At 48.2% G+C, this 26,738-nt stretch overlaps 1 protein-coding gene across 1 annotated transcript; it reads left to right on the top strand.

Moving 5' to 3' along the window:
• Positions 1–3,010: 3,010 nt before the first annotated feature.
• On the top strand, positions 3,011–25,359 carry LOC128338556 (trypsin-3-like). Its single transcript, XM_053281183.1, has 5 exons — positions 3,011–3,306; positions 16,912–17,071; positions 19,194–19,335; positions 20,766–21,032; positions 23,999–25,359. The coding sequence occupies exons 1-5, from the start codon at positions 3,105–3,107 to the stop codon at positions 24,146–24,148; spliced, it is 921 nt and encodes a 306-aa protein (XP_053137158.1). The 5' UTR covers positions 3,011–3,104; the 3' UTR covers positions 24,149–25,359.
• Positions 25,360–26,738: the final 1,379 nt, after the last annotated feature.

Here is a 26,738-nt window from a genome sequence, read left to right as displayed (position 1 = left end):
CTCACGTATGTGTGTGGGGTAGCCATATTTGGAGTACTGTGTGCAGTTAAGGCCACCGTATCTAAAGAAGGACATTGCAGAACTGGAGAAGGTGCAGAAGAGGGCAACCCAGATGATCAAGTGAGCTGGTCTTGTGGTAGCAAGCATGACTTGTCCCCTTAAGCTAAGCAGGGTCCACCCTGGTTGCATATGAAAGGGAGACTAGAAGTGTGAGCACTGTAAGATATTCCCCTCAGGGGATGGAGCCGCTCTGGGAAGAGCATCTAGGCTCCAAGTTCCTTCCCTGGCATCTCCAAGATAGGGCTGAGAGAGATTCCTGCCTGCAACCTTGGAGAAGCCGCTTGTAGTCTGTGTAGACAATACTGAGCTAGAGAGACCAATGGTCTGACTTGGTATATGGCAGCTTCCTATGTTCCTATGCTCCTATGAGACTACAGCCTTATCTGGGGCTCTTTACTTTGGAAAAGAGGCAACTACGGGGAGACATGATTGAGGTCTATAAAATCATGCATGGTGTGGACAAAGTAGATAGAGAGAAAGAGAAATTCTTCTCCCTCTCTCACACCACTAGAACCAGCGGTCACCCCATGAAACTGAAGGCCAGGAAATTTAGGATGGACAAGAGGAAGTACTTTTTCCACACAGTGCATAATTAACCTATAGAATTCTCTGCCATGGGATCTGGTGGCCACCAGCTTGGATGGCTTTAAAGGGGGCTTAGACAAATTCATGGAGGACAAGTCTATCAGTGGCTGCTAATCTTGGTGGCTATAGGCCACCTCCAGCCTGAGAGGCAAGATGCCTCTCAATACTAGTTGCAGGGGAGCAACAGCAGGAAAGAGGGCAGGCCCTCACAATTTGCTTGTGGGCTTCCCAGAGGCATCTGGTGGGCCACTATGTGAAAGAGGAAGCTGGACTAATAAGGGGCTTGATCCAGCAGGGCTGTCTGTATGTCCATATGCTCGTTCTCCAACAAGATCTGGAGACCCAAACTTCATGGAAACACAAACTGGTCTCAGATGTTGGGATACAGGAACTGGGAGAGGGAGAAAGCTACATACACATGTGCATATGCATAGTTAGCATGCCCCCTGCTAACTGAACAAAAGAGGCGTCTTTTCTAGTGGTGATTCTCTTTATTGAGCAGGGGGAGAGCAACTGGCCCTATCCATCCCCAGCACAGCATCCTTCCAGTGGCTGTGGTTCGTGTCTATCTTATGATTCTTTTTAGACTGTGAGCCCTTTGGGGACAAGGAGCCATTATATCTATCTATCTATCTATCTATCTATCTATCTATCTATCTATCTATCTATCCATGTAAACCACTTTGGGAACTTTTGTTGAAAAGCGGTATATAAATATTCATCATATTCATATTTCATACAAATGCTTCTGAATCCCAGTTGCAGGGGAGCAAGAGCAGGAGAGAGGGCATGCACATACCTCTTGCCTGTGGACTTCTCAGAGGCATCTGGTGGGCCACTGTGGGAAACAGGATGCTGGACTAGGTCAGCCTTGGGCCCGATCCAGCAGGGCTGTTCTTGCGTTCTTAGGTTCTCATGATGAAGGATGCCTCAGTACAAGGGCCCCTCTGTGCGATTCAGGGATTGCGCTTCTGCAACCATTTGGACTCAAGTCAACATGCAAGGAAAGGAAATTAAAAATGTGGAGTTGTGGATGTGGTTCTGCTTCACTGGAAGCTTCCAAACAGAGGCTAGGCAGCCACCGTTCTAGGGATGGCACAGCAGATGCTCGCACTGCACAGGAGGTTGGACTAGATTGCCTCCAAGGTCCTTTCCAACTCTAACGTTCTATGATTCTCCATGCCATTTCTCAGAAGGCTTCTGTAAATTCATGGGTGTTTTTTTTTTTTTTTAAAGGCTATCATGTAATTTAATTTAATTTTTAAATTAGGCTCCACTTTTCTTCACTTGTTCATGGATTCTGCACTGTAAGAGCTCTAGGTCAGTGGAACAGCCTGCCTCATGAAGCAGTGGGCTCTCCTTTGCTGGAAGTTTTCATACAGAAGCTGGATGGCTATCCCTTTATTATGATCTGAAACTACAACTGATGTTGCAGTTTCCTGCACTGAACAGGGGGTTGGTCTAGACCCGGGATTCTCAACGTTGGGTCCCCAGATGTTATTGGACTTCAGCTCCCATAATCCCCAGCCCCAGTGGCCTTTGGTTCTGGATTATGGGAGTTGAAATCCAATAATATCTGGGACCCCATGTTGAGAATCCCTGCTCTAGAAGACCTCCAAGGTCCCTTCCAACTTCAATATTATATGATCCTGAGAAGACTAGGGGGAGATATGATAGTCCTCTTCAAATATCTGAAGGGCTGTCACAGAGAAGAAGGATCGGGCTTGTTGTCTGTGGCTCCTGAGGTCTGGACTGGAACCAATAGGTTAAAATGGCTAGATACTGATTCAGGGTAGACATTTGGAAGGATTCCGTAATTGTAAGAGCTGTTGGACGATCAACGATCGTAATAAAGTTTATCTATCTATCTAGCTGTTGGACAGTGGGACAGCCTGCCACATGCAACGGTGAGCTCTCCTTCACTTGAGATCTTCAGACAGCGGCTGGACGACGATCCGTCTGAGATGCTATAGCAGTTTCCTGCACTGAAACAGGGGGTGGGTCTAGAAGACCTCTGGGTGCCCTTCTAACTTCAACGTTCTATGATTCTGTCGTTCTAAATAAACCAAGCTTACTGGCGCCATATTAGTGGGGATTTCACGAGAGGGGGCAAATGAGCCAGTGCCAGATCTCTCAAGCAGCAGGGGTGTGTTTCATCTTTCTTGGGGGCCCACCCCACAGGGCTTCCACACCGCATCTGCACTGAGAAGCTGGATCCGCTCCCTTTGGAGGCTGTGAGTGATCTGCTTTGGAAAGCCAACGCTAGATGCATGCAAGAGACAGCAGCCCCCTCAGGGTCCGGTGGGAGTCGTGGCCAAGAAACCGGAGCTGGCCGAGGGGGGCAGCCGTGCCTCTCGCTTCGTGCCTCTCGCCTCGTGCCAGTGTGGAGCAGAGGGAAGCTGAGAAGACAAGGCGAAGCGAGGAAAAGCCCTCGCTGGTGTCCCGAAGTCCCTCTCTGAATGCCTGACTGTTCTTGCTGGGATGTGGGTTGCCACGGCAACAGAAAGAAGACCCGGGATGCCTGGCATGCGGGGAAAGGCAGATTCCGCGAGTCCCTGTCCCAAGGGCAGCTCCTTTTAAGCGGGTGCTTTGGAGGCAAGCGCAAGATGGGATTCTGCAAGCCACGACTCCTACTTTTTCTCCAGCTCTTCCCCTTGATTGGTGAGTAGCCAACCGCCGGACGGCCACGCCACTTTGAAACAGGAGCCTCTTGGAGATGGAAAGTGGTCCAGCCTTTCTCAACATTTAATCATGTTTCTTAAGATAAATGACCTCAAAATGGTAGTACGTATTTGACTGACTGACTGACTGATTGATTGATTGAATGTATATACCGCCAAATATAGAAATCTCTAGGCGGTGATATGCTGGTAACCGCCAGGCTTGACTACTGTAATGCACTCTACGTGGGGCTGCCCTTGTATGTAGTTTGGAGACGGCAGTTGAAGCAGGTTTCTAGTAGTCTTTTCTGTTTTGTGATTTTAGAAGTTTGTCCCAGTGGGAATCCTGTAGAGAGTTTGCAGGGAGTGGAGTCAGAACATACACCACCCAGAGTCTTTGGATAGGGCCATATAGAAATGTAATAAATAAATAAATAAGTAGGTAAATAAATAAGTAAATAAGAAAATAAGCAAGCAAGTGAATGAATGAATGAATAATAAAATGAAATAAAATGAAATAAAATGAAATAAAATGAAGCGAGGGAGAGGAGGAGGAGGAGGAGAAGGAGAAAAATGTAGTTATTTCTGAATAAAGTCTTAGTTAAACCAAGTTAAAACTACTTTGTCTTTATGAGGGAAGCAGCTATCAAACATCTGGCGACGAGATTTTGAACCAGTGATGTGTGTGAGCCTGCAAAGCTTGCAAAAGCTCTTGCAAGCTTTAGGACTGGCAAAAGAAGCACTTTTTCACACCGCACATAATCTATGGAATTCCCTGCCACAGGATGTGGTGATGGCCACTAGCTTTGATGTCTTTAAAGGGGGCTCAGACAAATTCATGGAGGGCACATCTACTAATTGCTACTAGCCTGAGGGCTATAGGTCACCTCCAGCCTCAGAGACTAGATGCCTCTCAATACAAGTTGCAGAGGAGCAAAAGCAAGAGAGACGGCATGCCCTCAGCTCTTGCCTGTGGTCTTCCCGGAGGCATCTGGTGGGCCACTGTGTGAAACAGGATGCTGGACTAGATAGGCATCCTTGGGCCTGATCCAGCAGGGCTGTTCTTATGTTCTTAACGGTGATGTTCTTTGGATGCCCACTGCACATGGCTTAGATTCCATCACCGCCTTTTTTCTTGTCCACCCCAGGAATCACGGAGGTCTTACTTCTGCAATTACCTCCTCACCATACAGACCCCAGATTTTACTCCAGCAAAGCAGAAGGCTATATTTCTTCACTGCCTGTGCCCTGAAGGCCAAAGAATATATATAATCATTTGCCCTTTCCTGCCAACGTGCAAGGGGATGCCAAGCCTGATGAAGTTGCTCTTCAAGCCTTAGAGTCAGACCAGTTTAGTGTATATGACTACTGTATGGTATAAGCCTTTGCTCAAGCCTCAGAAGACCATTTCAACCCGACTTTGAATGTGTTTGATTGATTGCTGAATGTTACACATAGTGTTCCGCCAACCATGTCAACAGGAGCTTCTAAGACCACAGCATGCTGACATCATACAGCATGCTGATGCCACAGAAAGGGTCTCTCCCATTGTTCTTGTGCGGAAATCAAATGGTACACTTCGGATCTGCATAGATTTCAGATATGTAATTTACAACATGGCAGTAAATTGTCAGCCATTACCCAATATCAGTGAAATCATAAGAACAGTCCTGCTGGATCAGGCCCAAGGAGGCCCATCTAGTCCAGCATCCGGTTTCACACAGTGGCCCACCAGATGCCTCTGAGAAGCCTACAGGCAGGCGTTGAGGGCATGCCCTCTCTCCTGCTGTTACTCCCCTGCAACTGGTACTCAGATGCATCCTGCCTCTGAGGCTGGAGGTGGCCTTTAGCCCTCCGACTAGTAGCCCTCGATAGACCCCTCCTCCATGAAGTTCTCCAAACCCCTTGTCAAGCCATCCAGGTTGTTGGCTGTCACCACATCTTGTGGCAGAGAATTCCACAAGTGGATTATGCATTGTGTGAAAAAGTACTTCCATTTGTTGGTCCTAGATTTACCGGCAATCAATTTCATGGGATGACCCCTGGTTCTAGTGTTGTGTGAGAGGGAGAAGAATCTCTCTCTCTCCACTTTCTCGACACCATGCATGATTTTATAGACCTCTATCATGTCTCCCTGCAGTCGTCTTTTTTCTAAATGAAAAAGCCCCAGATGTTGTAGTCTTGCCTCATAAGAAAGGTGCTCTAGGCCCTTGATCATCTGGGTTGCCCTCTTCTGCACCTTTTTCAGTTCTACAATGTCCTTTTTTAGATGTGGTGACCAGCTTACTCCAGCTTACTCTGAAAGAGGCCTCCGAGTTCACAACTTTGGACTTCTCTTTGGCCTATCATCAAATTCCTCTGCTCAAAAGTTCTTGCCCTGAACCTTTTGGAAGGGCAGTATAAAAATTTTATGGTAAAATTTAATAAAAACAAATAAAAAAGCCTTCATTCCCCCAGAGGGTTTTTTTCCATTCAAAAGACTACCCTTTGGATTAGTCTCTGCAGTCCTTTATTTCTTGGCCCTGTTCCTGTTACTGAATTTACCCAAATCCAAGATGAGATTTCCCCTCAAATTTTTCCTGTTAAAAAATTGGTGTGGGGGGTTGTCTTGAATTTGAAGTCCTCTTTCTTTTGGGTAAATACAGGTGTAACATGTAAATACAGATGTAACCTGTATTTAACCTCTCTAAACGACTTGACTAGCAAGCCAGAGGTTGCTGGTTCGAATCCCCGGTGGTATGTTTGCCAGACTATGGGAAACACCTGTATCGGGCAGCAGCTATATAGGAAGATGCTGAAAGGCATCATCTCATACTGCATGGGAGGAGGCAATGGTGAACCCCTCCTGTATTCCAACAAAGGCAACCACAGGGCTCTGTGGGCACCAGGAGTCGACACCGACTCGATGGCACAACTTTAGCTTCTAAGGCATTGGCTCAAATTCAGAGTCACCTTCTATTTGGGTAAATACGGTAAATCACTTCTCCCATTTTATCCTGATTTTTTTGCCTGTTGAGAACACCCTGTTAAAATGTTCTCAGTGTGCTCTTGTCAGCTTTCCAGGTTCAGCTTTCTCCCTGGTTTCAAAACCGGCGTGGCCCAAGTTATGCTGCTGCCTGAGGCAAATATGAGTCCCACCCACATCTGTGGGTGGGTGTTCAGTATTTTTTAGCCATGCTGCGGAGGCCACAACAATGACAGACGAGCTTTCTCAGACGCTACCAAGCCAGGCAGCAGTGGCAGAACCATTTCCTGTCTCAAATTCAGAGGGGGAGAGCTGTATCCCATTGGGGCAAGGAACAGACCCATAGCAGGCACAAAAGTTAGGGGGACACCAGAAAAAGGAGGGGGCAGTTTAGCTGACCTCGACCAGTCCTATGTGAAAGCAATGTTTGGTTTTTTTGGGGGGGAAATAGTTTTTTTTAAAATGTGGGGGAGCAGAGAAAAAATTGGGGAGGGGGGCAGGCCCATCCCAGCCCCTCCTGGTCTGACAATGGCGGTGGGGGGGGCATGAACAGGGACTCACAAACTCCACCAAGTTCCGCGAGCATTTTAATGGAATGTGTGCCCAGTTGTGCAACGGTGCTTTTGTGCAAACATCCAGAATTGAGCCAACGGGGTCGCTCGCTGGATGAGCATTGCGCAACTGTGTTTGCACGATTTCTGTGTCTGCGCAAGAGCGCACGTTTCGTTAAAACGTGCACAGAATTTTGCACAGTATTCAGCCAGTGTGTTCCCATGGGGGTGCTCTTGTGGGGTAAAGAAAGGCGACGGCAGGGTGTGTGTGTGTGTGTGAGAGAGAGAGAGAGAGAGAGAGAGAGAGAGAGAGAGAGATATGCTTGCCGGCACGTGATTGCAGGACACCCCCCCACCCCTGCTCACGTGAGATGATTTCTTCACCCCGCCTCAGTGAAAGGCTGCTTCTGATCTCGAAGTCTGGTGCACATGCATCTTGTCTCTGTGCTCAGGTGCGCACATGAGCATTGAGGCAACATCGTGCAGTGAACAGGCCTCTGCACATTCGGATTTGAGAATCTGGAGTTTATCCACAATTGCCCCAAATCGGTAAAAATGGGTAAAATCCAAATCTATTTTGTTGATTTTTTAAAAATCAGATTGGTAAAGTCGGAATTAGCCACCTAATGGCACAGCAGCGTTGCCTAGGGAGCAAGAGGTTGCTGGTTTGAATCCCCGCTGGTGTGTTTCCCAGACTATGGGATACACATATATCAGGCAGGAGTGATATAGGAAGATGCTGAAAGGCATCATCTCATACTGAGCGGGAGATGGCAATGGTAAACCCCTCCTGTATTCAACCAAAAACAACCACAGGGTTCTGTGGTCCCCAGGAGGCGACACCGACTCAACGGCACAACTTTACTTTAAAGTCAGAATTAATTCTGAAATATTGAAATTAATTCCAGAAATACTTTGGAATTTCAGAATTAGCAGACTGGAATAGGATTTCCTCCCATAGAGGTGAATGGGGAAATCCCATTGACCACTATGGGGAGGAAACCAGAGTTTAAGTCGGAATTCAGATTCAAATTCCGAATCCAATCTGATATCGCCGGAGCCCATAGAATCCGAATCCAATATTGTCACATCCGGATTGGGTTGCACCCGAATCCAAATTTTCTGAGCGCACTCTGGCCTAGGAGTGAACATCCGCTATTTGGCATAGTATTTAGCAGGCTACATAATAGGCGTGTGGCTACCATGAAGCATGGGAGAAAGGCTTCCTCAGGCCACTGACACCTTGACCACTTCTGCGGGCCACCAGAGGTTCGTCCCCCACTCCCCTGGCAACTCCAGGGGCCACCAAAAGCTCTCACCCCTCGCTTGCTCCCTCTGGGGGCTGCCGGACTTGTCTGTCCACACCCCCCTCACCCGTGGCCACTAACAGAGGGAGTGGCCACACGGTCCCTCTGTTGCTCCTATTCGAGGCTTTGTTCAAACACTGGCTGGGGGCTTCTTTCTCTGCCTTGCTCGGAGCATCCAAAGGACACACCCAAACAGCTCTTGAGCGAAGGCGCTGAATGGGAGTGGCAGGGAGGCAGCGTGGCCCATCTTGCCTATAGAGGCTCTGCCCTGAGGAGCTTACAGTCTACATTTATATGGGAGGCGGGTGTACAGTGGGTGCAAGGCATGGATGTGGGTGTGGTCCAAAGTACTACAGCGCCCGTGGTAAAGTAAAGTAAAGGTGTGCCGTCGCGTCGGTGTCGACTCGTGGTGAATCCACAGAGCCCTGTGGTTGTCTTTGGGAGAATACAGGAGGGGTTGACCATTGCCTCCTCCTGCACACTATGAGATGATGCCTTTCAGCACCTTCCTCTATTGCTGCTGCCTGATATAGATGTTTCCCATAGTCTGGGAAACATATGGTATGGGAAACATAGTCTGGGATTCGAACCAGCAACCTCTGGTTTGCTAGTCAAGTCATTTCCCGCTGCATCATTAGGTGGTGGGATGCTTGGTCCTTGCCTCTGGTGAGGAGCAGCCCCCTTTCAAACTTGAGCCTTGCAAGTGCTCCTTTCCTTGTGCTTCTTGCAAGGTTCCAATTAGTCCCACAGACTTTCTCTGATGGCAGCAACAAAGGGGCGTTTTGCCTTCCACTTGCTCCACCCGAGGCTATCGCCTCGCCTGGCCTCATTAAAGGGCCGCCCCTGATAGAATGCCCCCAAAGGGTAGAATGTCAAACTGTCAATGGGAGCCAGTGTGGTGTAGTGGTTAGAGCACTAGACTAAGACCTGGGAGACCTGAGTTGAAATCCCCATTCAACCACAAAACTCACTGAGTGACTTTGGGCCAGTCATGTTTCTCTCAGCCTAACCTACCTCACAGGGTTGTTGTGAGAGCAAACATAACCATATACACCACTCTGGGCTGAGTGGAGGAAGAGCGGGAAAGAAATGCATATGTATACTGTGTGTGTGTGTATAAAAATGGCAGGGCTTCTCAAACATGGGCCCCCAGATGTTGTTGGACTTTGGCTTTGTGGCTGGGGTTGATGGGAGTTGTAGTCCAATGACATCTGGGGAACACTGTTCCCCAGGGAGTCTCAGATGTTGTTGACTACAGCTCCCAGAACTCCCAGCTGCAATGGCTTTTGCTTGGGGATTATGGGAGTTGTAGTCAGCAACATCTGGGAATTGCTGTTAGAGGGAACGCTGCTACCCGCCCCCCTCTGTTTGAGAAGCATTATATGATGGGGATGTGGGCAGATCGCCCTGCATTCTTGCCCTGAGCAGCAGAAAGTGAGGGGGTGGACTAAGTGGCCTCTGGGTGTGCCCTGCAGTCCTTCCAATTTGGTGGCATATTGCCTAGATCCAGATGATTAAAATCCCCTTGAAAAACAATTAGGCTCCCTCTCGCTCATTCCTCGACTACCTCTGGAGAAATCACACCCGCCGTTCCATGAATAATCGATGAGTCTCACCCGGCTAATGTCAGGGAGAAGATGAGAGTAGAGTATCAGATCAATTAGGAGCTGTCCTCGGGGGCCGATCCGTCACTGCTGGATAGTGATGCTGAAGGTGGGGAGGAGAGAGGAGAGAGAAGTGACTCTCTCTGCAGCTGGCCACAAGGATAGCCAAGAGAGCCAACATGGTCAGGGCTAATTGCTCACAAGGAAGATGCCTTGTGCTCCATAAGAACTTAAGGACAGCCCTGCTGGATCAGGCCCAAGAATGCCCATCTAGTCCAGCATCCTGTTTCGCACAGTGGCCCACCAGATGCCACTGGAAGCCACAGGCATGAGCTAAAAGGGGCATGCCCTCTCTCCTGCTGTGACTCCCCTGCAACTGGTACTCAGAGGCATCCTGCCTTGGAGGCTGGAGGTGGCCCACAGCCCTCCGACTAGTAGCCCTTGATAGACCTCTCCTCCAGGAAGTTATCCAAACCCATCTTCAAGCCTTCCAGGTTGTCGGCTGTCACCACATCTTGTGGCAGAGAATTCCACAAGTGGATCATGCAAGTTGTGTGAAAAAGTACTTCCGTTTGCTGGTCCTAAATTTCTTGGCAATCAATTTCATGGGATGACCCCTGGTTCTAGTGTTGTGTGATAGGGAGAAGAATTCCTCTCTCTCCACTTTCTCCACACCATGCATGATTTTGTAGACCTCTCTCAGGTCTCCTCGCAGTCATCTTTTTTCTAAACTCTATAGCCCCAGGTGTTGTAGCCTTGCCTCATAAGAAAGGTGCCCTGGGCCCCTGGTTATCCCTGGAGTTCAGATTTTGCGCTTCCTGGTAGCACCCTGTTCACATTCTACCCCAGTATTTACACAGGAGGCTGCCTTATACTGAGTCAGACCCTTGGTCTATCTGAGTATTCTCTGCTCTGACTGGCAGCGGCTCTCCAAGGTTCGAGGCAGGAGTCTTTCCCTGCCCTGCCTGGAGATGCTGCCAGCAGGGATTGAACCTGGGCCCTTCTGCAGGCATTGCTCTACCACTGAGCGATGGATGCTCCTGATGAACATTTGCTGCTGCTTCCTGAGTCAGACCTGTGGTCCATTTAGTTCAGTATCGTCCTGAGATTAAACAACGTATCATGGACATGGAACTGCAGGAAGAAGTCGCTTCTCTGCCTAAGAATATCTTTCTAGGGGATCAAATCTTCAACACTAAACCAGCTAGCTATCTAAGTCTAGTTACCATCCCCAAATTTAGACGTGCTCTGACGCTTTCCCGTCTTAATGCGCTTCCATCTGCTGTCATGGAGGGAAGATTTAAAGGTACCCCTTTTTCTGCTCGACTTTGCCCTTGCGGGTTTGGTCAAGTGGAGACAATTGCGCATGCCATACTTTATTGTAACTTTTATAGGGACACCCGCTTAAGATTAGTGTCCCCTTTGTTGCAACGTTTTCCCAGGCACTTGGATGACTTCTATTTGAAGTACTTATTGTCCAGTTCTGATGACAACCTAATCATCAAAATGGCAAGGTATTGTCATATCATTTGCACCATCCGCTCAGGTTTTCAATAATGTTCTGTTCTTTTCTTTCCTTCCCCTGTGATTCCTGTCTCATGATTGCAATGGAGGGTGCTCTGCTTAATAAGGTTTTCAGTTAGATCTATTTGGAGTTCACCACAACTGCCTTAATTTTAACTTGTCACTATTGTGTTATAATCTGTCCGTTTTATTATGCTGAGTTTCTTTCTTTTTGTATGTAAGTATGTATGTTTTAACTATGCACTGGTCTATGACCGCAATAAAGGACTGACTGCTTCAGTATTGTCTACCCTGGCTGGCAACGGCTCTCCAGGGTTTCAGACCTTCCTAGCCTGGATGCTGCTAGGGACTGAACCAGGACCTCCTGTGTGCATCTCGTGTGCTCTTTCACTAAGCTATGGATTCTTCTGGCGAACATATGCTGCGTCCTTCTGCTGAGTCAGAGCCTTGGTCCGTCTATCTGATTATTTCCTACACTGACTGGCAGCAGCTAACCAGCTTTTCAGACAGGGGTCTTTTCCAGCCTGACATAAGGATTGAACCTGGGATCTTCTGCTCTGGATGGGCTCCCCAGGATTACTCAGGATCCTCCTGTCTTCCCACACCTGCAGCCATGCTATTTGTTCCAGAATGTAGGGATGTGCAAAATGATTCGAATTTGACTCAATTCAATTCAAATCGGGCCGATTCAAGTGATTCGAACCGAATCACCACTAAAAGGGGTGAATCACCCCTAAAGAGATCAATCACCCCTAAAAAGCTGCCTCAAGCTGGGTTCTTAGGATGAGCCACTACTGATTATAATCACAGAGACTTTGAAAAACATGCACAATTATTTTTAGGGAGGCGTCTGGTTAGTGTGGCCTGGAGAGATCCAAGTTCAAATCCTCATTCATCCATGGAACTCATCTGGTGATGACTCTGGAGGGCCATAGGCACATAGGAACATAGGCAGCTGCCATATACTGAGTCAGACCATTGGTCTCTCTAGCTCAGCATTGCATACACAGACTGGCAGCGGCTTCTCCAAGGTTGCAGGCAGGAATCTCTCTCAGCCCTATCTTGGAGATGCTGCCAGGGAGGGAACTTGGAACCTTCTGCTCTTCTCAGAGCAGCTCCATCCCCTGAGAGGAATCTCTTCCAGTGCTCACACTTCTAGTCTCCCATTCATATGCAACCAGGGCAGACCCTGCTTAGCTACGGGGACAAGTCATGCTTGCGGTCACAAGACCAGCTCTCCTCGCCAGTCACATATCTTGCAGACTAACCTACCTCACAGGGTTGTTGTGAGGATAAACATAGACCAGGCACACCGCTCTTGGCTTCTGGGAGGAAGAGTGGGATAAACAAACAAATAAATAAATGTGTTCAACAGCCAAATGATGTTTTTTTAAAAAAATGATGTTTTAATTGTTAATTGTTTGATACTGTTTTATAATTTTTGTTTTAATTGTTAACATGGTGATTCTCTTTATTTAGCAGGGGGAGAGTAACTGGCCCTCTCCACCCCCAGCACAGCGTCCCTCCAGTGACTGTTGCTGGGGTCTATCTTACATTTCTTTCTAGATTGTGAGCCCTTTGGGGACAGGGAGCCATCTTATTTGTTTGTTATTTCTCTGTGTACACCGCCCTGAGCCATTTTTGGAAGGGCGGTATAGAAATCGAATAGATAGATAGATAGATAGATAAATAGATACAACAACTGTGTATAATGGTTTTGTTTTAATTGTAAACTGCCCTGAGCCATTTCGGAAGGGTGGTATAAAAACTGAATGTAACAATTAAAGCTGCTAAGTTCTGGGAGGTAGCTAAGAATGTTAGACAACAGATGGTAAACCAGATTATGTAAATTGGAAACTGCTGATCAGGATGAGATAATATTGGATCTTTGAATATACTATTATTATATTATCTGTGTATTATTATGTATGCTTTAAATTTTGGTCTATGACCACAAATAAACATGATGATGAATGAATGAATGAATGAATGAATGAAAGTGGGGCCGTGGGTCCGGGGCCCAGATCTTTTAAATACCGTGCAACATCCCTGAGGTTAGCTGTGACCTGCCGCCCATGGGGAGGCTGAGACGATGACTCCCGCATCTCCTCTCTGCCACCCACAGTAAGAACACACAGATTAACAACTGCAGCTTTACTGCTGTTTCAAAATACCTTGGAAATTATTCTCCGCCAACGAAAAGGACACTTATCTCCACTTAAAGGAACATTAGCGGGGAGATTCTGGCTCCTCGCCACTTACCCGCTGCAATTTCCAGCCATTTGTCTTTGAAACTGGCACATTGACATCTTCTTTCAAAAGTGAGCCTGGTAACACTTGTAGAGGTGCATTAAAAGGGCGTCCGTGGGTTTGCTTCCCTTCCTGGAGCCCCTCGAGTGCAGCCGATGTTTTGCATTTGCACAACTTTGCCCAATTCCTTTGCAATCTGGTGGGTAGCTTCCTTGCACCCATTGGGCACTACCACCCACCACAACTCACTCTGGGCCACCCTGGTGCCCCCCATGTGGAGTTACAAGGCTGCTGAAATCCCCCTTATTCCCTATAGGGGAAAGCTTAAAGATGTGCAAACTTCAAAAAATAAAAATAAAAATCTCTCCTTTGCCCGATTTCTTTGAAATTTGGGGAGTAGCTTCTACCCATTGGGCACTACCACCCAACCCACTTTGACCACGAAATGAAGGTCCAAATCCCCAAATTTGGGGGAGTCCGTATATGGGTGATTTGTTTTGTACCCGAATCTGGGCAATTGAGCACAGGGGCAATTTGTTCTGTCTACAAATCACCCGAATCAGGCCGATTCGGATACAGATCGATTTGCACATCCCTACCTGAGACATGGCTATAATTCAGTGGTAGAGTATCTCCTTTGCATGCAGAAGGTCCCAGCTTCAGTCCCTGGCAGCATCTCCAAGACAGGGCTGAGAGAGACTCCTGCCTGCAACCTTGGAGAAGCCGCTGCCAGTCAGTGTAGACAATACTGAGCTAGATGGTCTGACTCAGTTTAATGCAGCTTCCTACGTCCCTAACTATCTGCAATTGGGATTAAAACAGTGCTTCCTTGGGGCCCTTAATGTCATCCTATATCATCCAGCTACGGCGATCCCCACAGCCAGAATTTTTCTATATTGTTCTATATTTTTCTATATTTTCTAAACCCTATTCTGCAATGGTTCCCTGCAACCTTAATTAGAAGCTTCCTCCTTGAAACCGTCTCCAATTGCTTCTTGTCCAGCATAGCTGATGAATTGTAGTTTCGCTGATCTTCCGTAAACCGTAATTAGTCAGTTCCCCCTGAGTGTGTGTTTGTGTGCATGTGTTTTAATTACCATACTGATTTCAATTACAGGGAACCAATGATTAAAGCGATCCATAATTTCTTTCCTGCCTTTTCTTGTGGGCTTGCACAGAGATGTGAGTTTTGGGTGGTATAAGAATATGTATGTATGTATAAATAAGGAAGGAAGGGAGGGAGGGAGGGAAGGAGAAAAGAGATTGACAAGTATTTCTAACTAGAATTAATGGAGTCTATTTTCTGCTTCTGGTTTTTTTGGGCAAAAACACCAGTGTTCTCGTGAAAATAACACTGAGCTATCCCTTCAAATGGTCTCCCCATGGATACGGAGGCTATTTAAAGGGATAGCCCAATGTGAGTGGCCAGCAGGCATGGGGACAAATGGTGGATTGGGTCACCGCCACCTCCGCCTGCTGCATGCTCTGTAGTTACTGCTACCAGGAGCAGTTCAAAGGTGACTGTGCATCTCTTGTTTTTAAAAGCAGGAGCTGGTGGGCTGCAGCGGGGTGGTGGGTCGGGTCACCGCCTCCCCCCTACACTGCGGGCTCTGCAAATCAAAGGTAATTTCTTGGTGTCCCGGCACCTATTTCTTTTCTTTCTTTTTTTAAGGCCGAAAGGAGGCTCTCCTCTCCCTCCCCTGTCTTCCCATGCAGGTTGAAATGATTTGGATTCATTTGATTTGAATCGGGCTGATTCGACTCCGAATCTAATCACACCTTTTTGGGGTGATTCACCCCTAATCGCCCCTTTTAAGGGGTGATTCACCTTTTTAGGGGTGATTCACCCCTTTTTAGGGGTGATTCCATTCGAATTACATGAATCGGCCAGATTTGAGTTGAATCGAGTCAGTTTCGAATCGTTTTACACATCCCTACATTCTGGAACAAATAGCATGGTGGCAGGTGAGGAGACAGGAGGATCCTGAGTACCCCCCCCCCACGCCACCAGGAGCACCAAGTACCCCTAGGGGTAGTAGTATCCCCTATTGGAAACCTCTAGTGTAAACAGACCCCTAAACTAGATGGACCAATGGTCTGATTCTGTATAAGGCAGCTTCCTATGTTCCTTTGAAGTCCCATGAAGATTGTCTGGTACTTCCTGACTCCTATCACAATCTAGGCTTGGCTCATTTGACCAAAATCTGTGCAAAACTGCCTTTGTAGGAACTTTGCCCCCTCCAAGACTCTGATGAGATGTGGGACCAGGTTACCCCAGAGAGCACCTTGCCCCATATGTCTCATCTGGGACCTTAAGAACTTCTTCAGAGGCCCTGCCTTGAGTGCCTCTGCCAAATGAGGTAAGGTGGGTGACTACCAGGGAGAGGGCCTTCTCAGTGGTTGCACCCCGTTTACGGATCAGCCTCCCCAGTGAGGCTCAACTGGTGTCATCACCTTGTTCTTTTAGATGCCAGGTGAAGGCTTCTTTGTTCACTCAGGCTTTTAGAACTTCAGTTGTTGTTTTTTAAAGGTTTTTAAATGTTTTTGACTATATTTTCTAATTTCTATTATATGCATTAATATTCATATTAAATAATATGCTGAATGAATGAATGAGTGAGTGAATGAATAAATATTGTGATAGGTTCATTTTGTGTTTTAATTGGATGTTTTTATGGTGTTGTGAGCAGCCCAGGGAAGAGAGCTGGTCTTGTGGGAGCAAGCATGACTTGTCCCCTTTGCTAAGCAGGGTCCACCCTGGTTTACATTTGATTGGTAGACTACATGTGAGCACTGTAAGATATTCCCCTTAAAGGTTGGAGCTGCTCTGGGAGGAGCAGAAGGTTCCAGGTTCCCTCCCTGGCAGGATCTCCAAGATAGGGCTGAGAGAGATTCCTGCCTGCAGCCTTGAAGAAGCCGCTGCCAGTCTAGGTAGGCAATACTGAGCTAGATGGACCTATAGTCTGACTCAGTATATGGCAGCTTCCTATGTCCCTATATCCTCCTCCTCCTTTTTTCTATATTATATATATTAATGCTCATATTAAATAACTAAAATATGTGAAATAAATAAATATTGTGTTTGGTTTTTGTGCTGTGTTTTAATTGGATGTTTTTATAGTGTTGTGAACTGCCCACCCAGAAAACAAGTTGTTATGGGGCGGCCAGCAAACAAAGTCTCCTCTTCTCCTTCTCCTTCTCCTTCTCCTTCTCCTCCTCCTCCTCCTCCTCCTCCTCCTCCTCCTCCTTCTTCTTCTTCTTCTTCTTCTTCTTCTTCTTCTTCTTCTTCTTCTTCTTCTTCTTCTTCCTCTTCTTCCTCCTCCTCTTTATTGTTATTATAATTATTATCATCATTGTTATTATTATTACTACTATTACTTGGCAGTCCCTGTTTATCCTCTGCAGATGGAGAGAGCGACCCCCAGCGCATTATTGGGGGTTTCATCATGGCCCCCCCCTCTTCCAAGTACCTGGTGTCTCTGAAGAGGAATACCGGCTACCATTTCTGTGGGGGGGTCCTGATCAGCCAGACCTGGGTCCTCACCGCGGCGCACTGCAAGACTGGGTAAGGGCTTGGGGGGGGGGCTGGCTGGGTTCACCATGGCATGATGGAGAGATGCCGGGCGGGGGGGAGGGCATGCTCATTCAAAATATTTCGTAAATTCAAGATCAAGGCAAGGTTTCAAAAGGCGAAGTGCTGAATCCGAATTGGGAACTTCCACAATGTGAAATGTGAGGGGGTTGCGGTGGGGAGAACCCTTCCCCCGTTGACTGACATGTGCAACTTTATATTGTGGTGACCACATAGATTCTCTCCAGGATGATCCGTCTTCAACTTGGCCTTGAAGGTCTCTCAGTGGGGCATTCATGGCTGTTGTCATCGAGTCCCTCTACCTGGCTGCTGGTCATCCTCTTCTTCTCTTGCCTTCAACTTTCTCCAGCATGATGGACTTCTCAAGGGAGCATAATGTGTCCAAAGTGTGATAGTTTGAGCCTGGCCATTTGTGCCTTGAGTGAAAATTCTGGAGTGGTTTGTTCCATGTTGTGGTAGCCCAGGATTTATACCCATGGAGATAAATATCCATGCTGGTCTCGTGGGAACGGGCCTGAATGGTTCCCTTAGCTAAGCCAAGTCTGCCTTGGTTTGCATTTGGATGGGAGATTCACATGAGCACTGACTGCTGTAAGATAGTCCCCACGTGGGCTGGAGGTCATAGCTCATCTAAAAGTCCCGGGTTCATGCCCTGGCAGCAGCTCCAAGTAGGCCTGGGAGGCACTCCTGCCCGAAACCTTGGACAGCTGCTGCCAGTCAGAGTAGACAGTATTAATCTAGAAGAAGCAAGGGTCTGACTCAGTATATTTATTTATTTATCTATCATGAGCCCCTGGTGGCGCAGTGGTAAAACTGCCGCCCTGTAACCAGAAGGTTACAAGTTCGATCCTGACCAGGGGCTCAAGGTTGACTCAGCCTTCCATCCTTCCGAGGTCGGTAAAATGAGTACCCAGAATGTTGGGGGGCAATATGCTAAATCATTGTAAACCACTTAGAGAGCTCCGGCTATAGAGCGGTATATAAATGTAAGTGCTATTGCTATTGCTATTGCTATTATACTGCCTGATATGTACATCTGTCGGTGGTGATGTATCTACACCAGGCCTGCTCAACTCTCCAGCTGTTTCTGGACTACAACTCCCATCATCCTCAGCCACAGTGGCCAATAGCCAGGGATTATGGGAGTTGCAGACCAACATCTGCAGGAGGGCGGAAGTTGAGCAGCCCTGATATAGAGGCTTCATATGGCTTTTTATTGATGGAGAGAGGGTTCAGCTGTAGAGCTTCCTATTTTGAAGGGTTAGGGCTATAGTTCAGGGCTGCAGTTTCTGCTTTGCATGCAGAAGGTCCCAGGTTCAATCCCTGGCAGCATCTCCAGGTAGGGCTGGGAAAGACTCCTGTCTGAATCTCTGGAGCTCCGCTGCCAGTCAGGGTAGGTAATACTGATTTAGATGAACCGAGGGTATGACTCAGTATGCGGCAGCTTCCTATGTTCCTAAGTGAGTTCCACGATGCTGGGAGCTGATGTCGGTGACCTGTGTTCCCGCTTGCACTGTGATAGGGCAAGAAATAAGCTGGTGCGGACGCAGCATGCAAGCGGAGCAGTTACACAAGAGGAGTTAGCCGCCTAGGGTGTGCTTGCGCAAGATCCGTGCAGTTGCACTGCTTGCACGATTAGACACAATGCAGCTACAGTTTTGGCTTGTGCTTGCCCAAGCCCCTGGCTTCTGCATGCATAACAGTGCGCAGACCGTCGGTGCCCCTCCTCGTCTGGCGCCCTAGACAGTTGCCTAGTTTGCCTAGACTGACCCTGTTCCCAAACGAGGGTATGAGGTTCCTCCTACCCAGTTCTCGATCATGTAAATGAGCCTACTGCTGCTCCTTCAGGGATCCCTTCCACTCTTCTAGCTTGCAACAGAGAAACCATATTAGCAGAATGCTTCCACTATCATTTCCCCTTTTGGGGGGGGGGGGGCAGGAACGGTCCACTGGCTTAAGTTTCGGAAGTCTGAACAGCACCCCCTTGTGGTAACCCCATAGGCATGTCAGCTGTTCTATTTCTGCTGCAGAGCCCTCCCAGAAATCTCACAGCCCACATGCCCTGTTTCCCTCCCATCTCTGGCTCTTCCTCCAGGACCAGTCAGATGCTGATCGTCGCCGGCGAGTATTCGCTCTCCACGCTTGAAGGCACGGAGCAGATCTTCAGGCCTGCCCGCATGGTGGTCCACCCAGACTACAGCACTACTTCGAAGAATGCGGACATCATGCTGATTAAGGTGACCGATGTTTCCTTTATGTGGAGGGAGACGTTCCATTTCTCCCATATCTCAAAGGGAGAAAGGGTCTGAGCTGAGGGGGCCAAGAACATGCCCAGGTGAGGGCTTCTCAGTTCAGCACCCCTGCTCAACCCCACCCCACCCCACCTTGCAAAGCATAAGAACAAGCCCTGCTGGATCAGGTCAAAGGTCCATCTCGACCAGCATCCTGCCTCACTCAGTGGCCAGCCAGGCACATCTGGGAAGCCTGCAAGAAGGTGAAAGAGGGCAATGCTCTCTCCCATTGGAGTTCCCTAGAACCTGGTGTTCAGGTACATGCCCCTTTTGATCCAGAAGAAAATATACAGCTGTCCAGGCAAATAGTCATCAATCGCTCTATCCTCCATGAATCTGTCTAATCACCTTTTAAAACCATCTACATTGGTGGTCGTTGCTACATCCGGTGGCAGTGAATTCCATAGTTTAACAACACCTTGCGTTAAGAAAGACTTCCTTGTGTCTGTCCTGAATCTCCCAGCATTTAGCTTCAATGGATGACTCTGGGTTCTAATATTATGAGAGAGGGACAAGAAATTCTCTCTATCCTCTTGATTCACATGTGAGTAAGGGGAGGTGGTTAACTGTATATTCCGAGCTACAATGATAACTCCAAATAATCTCTTCCTAGGGATTCCCTATGAAGAAGTCATTTCACAGAATCCACAACACATTAAAAATCCTAAAAAAATCACCCCTTTGCCCGATTCCTTTGAAGGTTGGGTGACAGTTGGCACCCATGGGGACCTGCCACCCAACCCACTTGGGTGCCCCCTAGCCCTTAAAATGTTGGCCAAATTGACTCAAATGTGAATTTTAAATTTGAATCGATTCAAATTTGAATTTGAATTGATTAGGAATCAAATTTTGAATTTTGAATAGAATTTTGAATTTGAATCCGAAGTGGGAACTTCTACAATGTGAAATGTGAGGGGGTGGGGTGGGGTGAACTTTTCCCCATTGACTGACATGTGTAACTTTATGTTGTGGTGATTGATTGATTGATGGATTGATGGATGGATGAAGTGCTGTCATGTCGGTGTCGACTCTTAGCGACCACATAGATCCACATAGACGGAATCGGCTTTTGAATTTGAATCGATTCAAATTTGAATCAAATCAAATTCAAATCCAATCGACCCAGATTCGAGGGCAGCAGATTCAAGCTTGGATTGAATCAAGCTGATTCGATTCGGATTTGAATCGAATCACAAAAATGGGTCCATGCACATCCCTAAGTACCCAGCTCCTCCATCTGTTCCTCATAGGTTTTGGCTGCCATCTTTGTTGCCCTCCTCAGGACATGGTGGCCAGCTCCCTGCTCTGCAGGAGGGATTGCCACACTTCTCTCAGACCCAGTGACCTGCCTCACCTCTCTTATTGTCTCCCAACAGCTGAACCGGCCGGTGAAATACAGCAGCTCTGTCTCCATCGTCCCGATTCCCCAACAGGGGGCGACAGTCAGAGATGGCCGGTTTTGCCAAGTGTCTGGCTGGGGCTATACCACCCCCATCGGGGGCCGGACGTCGGACACTCTGCGCAGCGTGCACCTCCCGATCATTTCCACTTGGAAGTGCAACAGCTCAGCCTCATACGCTGGATACATCACCAAGAACATGATCTGTGCCGGGTTCAGCACTGGGGGGAAAGATGCATGCCAGGTATATGTTGGCCACTCCAGCTTTGCAGAGGAAATGTCTAAGCCCGTCTAAACGTTTCTCACAGCTGGAGCGCTTTCTCTTTTTATTTCTCGATGCCTGCTACAGTACATATTCTGGCCCCACTTTTCAGTAGAAGGTCTCCAAGTCGCTTACATAAACAGGCAGACAAAGCCAGTTCTCACGATCACAGATCCTGGGTAAAAAAGGTTTAATCCAGGGATCTGCGGTCATCTGGGAAGCTACTCCTGACTCCCAGGTTAAAAGCTAGGTAGAGCTGGTCTTGTGGTAGCAAGCATGACTTGTCCCCTTAAGCTAAGCAGGGTCCACCCTGGTTGCATATGAAAGGGAGACTAGAAGTGTGAGCACTGGAAGAGATTCCCCTCAAGGGATGGAGCCGCTCTGGGAAGAGCAGAAGGTTCCAAGTTCCCTCTCTGGCTTCTCCAAGATAGGACTGAGAGAGATTCCTGCCTGCAACCTTGGAGAAGCTGCTGCCAGTCTGTGTAGACAATACTGCGCTAGATGGACCAATGGTCTGACTCAGTATATGGCAGCTTCCTATCTTCCTATTTCAGATGCTTTTAAGGGGAGGAGAGCTGGTCTTGTGGTGGCAAGCATGACTTGTCCCCTTAAGCTAAGCAGGGTCTGCCCTGGTTGCATATGAATGGGAGACTAGAAGTGTGAACACTGTAAGATATTCCCCTTAGAGGATGGAGCCGCTCTGCGAAGAGCAGAAGGTTCCAAGTTCCATCCCGGGCAGCATCTCCAAGATAGGGCTGAGAGAGATTCCTGCCTGCAACCTTGGAGAAGCCACTGCCAGTCTGGGTAGACAATACTGAGCTAGATACAGCAATGGTCTGACTCAGTATATGGCACCTTCTCATGTTCCTATGAAAGAAAGCAGAACCTGCCTTCTCTTCCACTTGTCTGTGCTGCTGTGTGGCTTTGAACTGCTCCCAAGCAGCAGGCGGCCATGTTAACCATAGAGTCCTGTGGCTTGTGGGGCCAGGGAGAGGACCGCTGCTGCAGTGCTGAGGGCTGCCCCTCTGGTGCTCCCATAATGCGTTGCGGTACATGTGGAGGCCCTAACTCCTGATTTCAGCAAAGGAGAACGCCACTGTGGTGTTTGTGTGGGTGCATGAGTGAAAGAGCCCCAAGGAGGTTTTGGTCATCTGTGAGGCACAAGGCAGGAGTGTGCCTTCCATGCAGCCGACCCCCCCTCCCCATATGGTTGTGAGAACAAGTAGATAGATAGATAGATAGATAGATAGATAGATAGATAGATAGATAGGATGATTCCCTGTCCCCAAAGGACTTGAATCAGAAACACAAGGTAGACACCAGCAACAGCCACTGGAGGGATGCTGTACTGGGGACGGATAGTGCCAGCTGCTCTCCACCTGCTAAATAGAAGCGAACCACCACTGCTTTCCAGCCTCTTCTTTTTATCTCGGCTAAAACAAACAGACGTTAGGGTTATATAATCAAAAATTAAATAATAGTGACATCATCAAAAATACTAGAATAATAGAATCATGCTATTAGAACACCTGATTTATCTCATTCTTGATTTTCTTTGTAAGCTGCTTTGAGAACTTGTTTGAAAAGTCTTGTATAAATATCCATAGTACTAGTAGAATCACAGAATGTTAAGTGGGATGGGTCCTTGAAGGTCATCTAGTCCAGCCTCTGCTCAGTGCAGGAAACGGCCACGGCATCTTGACAGGTTGCCTTCCAGCTCATGTTCTCATATCCCACCTCTTTGTTCTCCTCCTCTGGACCATTTCCAGTTTCTCAACACCCATCTTGAAGGGTAGCCTTTCGCCTTCAAGATGTCACAGCTCTTGAGCCGAGAGGTCAAGGTTTCTTAAAAATAAATAAATAAAAACTAGGGGTGTGCGAGCTGGCTCGAGGTCGAACCGGCTTGCACTCGGACTGGCTCGGTTCGGGGGCTCACCCGAATGGGATCTCCCAGCTCTAGGGCTTGCCCGAATGGTTGAGCCGAACCTGGGGCTGGGCTGGGCTTTAAAATAAATAAATAAAAGCCGGTCTGGGGCTGGGCTGGGCTTTTAAACAAACAAACAAACAAACAAACAAACAAACAAACAAACAAACAAACAAATAGAGAGGGGGTCTGCTGAGGTTTTCCCTCCCCCTCTGGTCTCTCCCGGGTCTCCAACGGCCTGTTTGGGGTCATTTTCGACCTGTTCCTGGCCTCTGTGCGCTGTTGGTGGCCATTTTGGAGGCTGCTGCATTTTGGAGATGGCCAGTGCACATGTGCGGCGGCCTCCATAATGACCACTGCTAGCACACAGAGGCCCAAAATGGGGTGTTGGAGGCCGGGGGGAGGCTGGTGGGGGAGGGAGAACCTAAGCATATCCCTCACCCATGGCTGTGACAGCACCCCCCCCCAAAAAAACCCCTGCAATGGTGGCAAATCTGCCATTTTTGAATTGATTAGTTTGTTTTTAAAAAAATCAGTTCCCTTTCCCTGCTGAGCTGGGCCCAAACTGGCTTAGATTCAAGCCAGACCGAGCCCAGTTTTAGTGTGCACAGAACCAGACCAGAACTGGTTCGGCTCGAGTCCGGTTCTATTCAAACCCAACAGCCAGTCAGTCAGTCATTTATTGTTGCAGTCACAGACCAGTACAATATGGACAGTACATGAAATAAAAGATTAAAAGGACTTAAAATACATGCATATCTCAAATCGAAAAAGTTAAGACAGCGATAATTTCTTATTAACCAATCGCCGACGAGTATTAATAGCAGCAGCACAGTATCTAGCAACTCGGTTTGGAACTGTAAGCTCGAACCCAACAGGGTTTTCCGGTTTGGGGCACACCCCTACAAAAAGCTTTCTAAAACTGGCAAAACTTTCCAAAATGCTTTTCCAGTGCAGAATGTTGTTCAAAACGTTATCCTTCTCGTTAATCTTAGCCACTGTCTTTTACTCACCCTCCAACCAGGGGGACTCTGGTGGGCCATTGGTATGTGAAGGACGGGTCTTCGGCATTGTCTCGTGGGGCCACAGTTGTGCGAGTCCCAGGTATCCGGGTGTCTACACAGCGGTTGCCAACTACCAGAAATGGATTTACAAGACCATCTTCAGGAAATAAGAGAGGCCTCCCAGCTCCGGATGCATATCTCTGATGACCGAATCACCGGTTCGTGGGGAAATGGAGGATCATGTGACGCTTTCTCCCTGGACTCGTTTTGTTGGTGGGTGTGGGGAGATGGAAGTTAGGGTTAGGCCTGCCCCATCCTTTCTCTCTGCTTTTAATTTTCATTACATCTCCTTCCTTGACCTTGATTCCTCCCTACACAAACCAGAGTTCTCCGTGGTCTCTGTGCATCACACTTGGGTTATATGCACCTGTGAGGAGCCACAGCCCGGAACATTCCATAGCTTCACCAAATTAAGAAAAAAGAGCTGGAAAACCACTCCCCCTTGAGGGTAGTACACCTCCTTACCTCAGTCTTTAGCCAACCACTGCAAGGGTAAGGTCTTCAGAAAATTCCTCCGGGCTTAACCTATTCAAAACAGGCTGTATTATTTCTCCTTCCCATTATTATTTGCCATATTGTTTTCTAGCTTCCCTTACTCGCTGGTTGTCTTCCTGCCTGTCAATTTTGCATTTTCATTTATTGCCGCACCCCACCCCCCGCCAGCTCTTCTGACCAGCAATGCCTGGTCTTGTGGTAGCAAGCATGACTTGTCCCCTTAGCTAAGCAGGGTCTGCCCTGGTTGCACATGAATGGATATTCCCCTTAGGGGATGGAGACACTCTGGAAAGAGCAGAAGGCTCCAAGTTCCCTCCCTGGCAGCATCTCCAAGGTAGGGCTGAGAGAGACTCCTGCCTGCAACCTTGGAGAAGCCGCTGCCAATCTGTATATACAATGCTGAGCTAGATGGACCGATGGCCTGACTCAGGATATGGCAGCTTCCTAGGTTCCTATGGATTAAAATGATTTTTCAGCACTGCTCGGATTGTTCCGCTAAGATATTCTTCTCGGAGGGACATTCCAGGTGCCTTCTGTGCCTCAGAGAATCCCACAGAGGAGACCTGTACTCTGTCTGCTGGGGATTTACAAAACAGGCAAGATGCAACAGGACCTCCCATTTGGGCGCACTCCTTTGGGAAAGGGCCCTCCATATAAGCATCTCTGTAGCGGGCATGGACCCCCTGATCGCCTCCTCTTTTTTGGCGAAGGCAGGGACGGCCTCTATGCAGGTGGATCCGGGTACCATACCTCTACCCACACATCCTGTGTCGATGGAGGCATCAGGCGTGGCTTTGTGATTGACAGCACCAGCATCGAATCCTGAGCCTGAGCCGCATGCTCCAGCTCCGATCGCCAAGAGCACGGTGCCTCCCTCAAAGCTACCTGTTCATCCACCTCTGGTCCCACTGGCAAAGGCACTACCTATCCCTGCAAGACCATCACTAGCCCCACCCTTGGCTCCTCCCCTATCAATCCCGACCCTGGGATCTGCCCCCAGATGGGTCCCGAGTGTGCCCTCGGACCAGAAGATGGGAAAGCATCCAAAGAACAAGTGAAAACCCAAACCGCAGGCGGCACAGCTGATGCCTCAGTCTGGCACTCAAGCACGCAAGCAGCACACCAGCCTAAGCTCACCAAGAAGAAGTGAGTGGCGCTAACAGCTGAGAGCGACACCGATTCGACAGGTCGTCAGCCACAAAAAGAAAGAAGAAGCAGAAGCATGTGGTACCAAAGCACCAGCCGTTGGATCAGCCGTAATGCCCTCTCTCACTAAGTCCTGTACGCCTATCTCCAGCTGTTGGATCATCCGTTAGACCAGGTAGGATCAGCCTGCCACGCCCTCAATCTCTGACAGCTGTCAGCTTTCCAGCCGAGTCAGGAGTGTCTGAGGAGCAGAGCCCGGCTGTCAGCGTTCATGAGGCGGCTGTGGTGGATCCAACTGATGATTTGGAGCAGGCACAACAACCTGAGTCAGCAGAAAGCGTGAGAGACCAATTGGAAGAAGAACTATGCAATGAAACACTGACACCACAACAACGCAGGCGCACTAAACGCAGAACGCAATTAGAATCTATTAGAAGGAGCAAACGCCTCTTGCTGAAGGATGATAAGCCGTGAATTATTGCCAGCTGGGAGCTATCGGCTTCCACTATAAATCCTGTCAGCAGCCGTCTACTCCTTGCTGAAAAATAACGTACGTCATTCAGTCGACAGCGTTCAGCCAAGCCGTGAACTTCCCTGGCATTTGGCCAGACCTTGACACAGCCGTTAGATGTTAGATCCAGGTTGGATCAGCCGTTAGACCAGGTAGCTGTTGGATCAGGCCCAGCTGTTGGATCAGCCGTTAGGCAAGGATCAGCCATTAGACAAGGTAAGATCAGCTGTTATATGTTAGATGCTAGATCCAGGTTGGGTCAGCCATTAGATGTTAGATGTTAGATCCAGGTAGGATCAGCAATTAGATGTTAGATGTTATATCCAGGTAGGATCAGCCATTAGATGTTAGATCCAGGTAGGATCAGCCATTAGATGTTAGATCCAGGTAGGATCAGCCGTTAGATGTTAGATCCAGGTTGGATCAGCCGTTAGACCAGGTAGCTGTTGGATCAGCCCCAGCCATTGGTTCAGCCACAATGCTCTCTCTCAACGAGCCCTATACGCCTATCTCCAGCCGTTGGATCAGCCCCAGCTGTTGGATCACCC

The sequence above is a fragment of the Hemicordylus capensis genome, chromosome 16 (assembly GCF_027244095.1).
Source record: "Hemicordylus capensis ecotype Gifberg chromosome 16, rHemCap1.1.pri, whole genome shotgun sequence".
NCBI classification, from domain to species: Eukaryota; Metazoa; Chordata; class Lepidosauria; order Squamata; family Cordylidae; genus Hemicordylus; species Hemicordylus capensis.
This window is presented reverse-complemented; position numbering and strand designations above follow the sequence as displayed.

Coding starts and splice junctions, on each gene's coding strand:
- LOC128338556 (XM_053281183.1), top strand. CDS start 3,105: ATGCCTGACTGTTCTTGCTGGGATGTGGGTTGCCACGGCAACAGAAAG. Junction 3,307..16,911: donor CCAGCTCTTCCCCTTGATTG/GTGAGTAGCCAA, acceptor TATCCTCTGCAG/ATGGAGAGAGCGACCCCCAG. Junction 19,336..20,765: donor CGGACATCATGCTGATTAAG/GTGACCGATGTT, acceptor GTCTCCCAACAG/CTGAACCGGCCGGTGAAATA.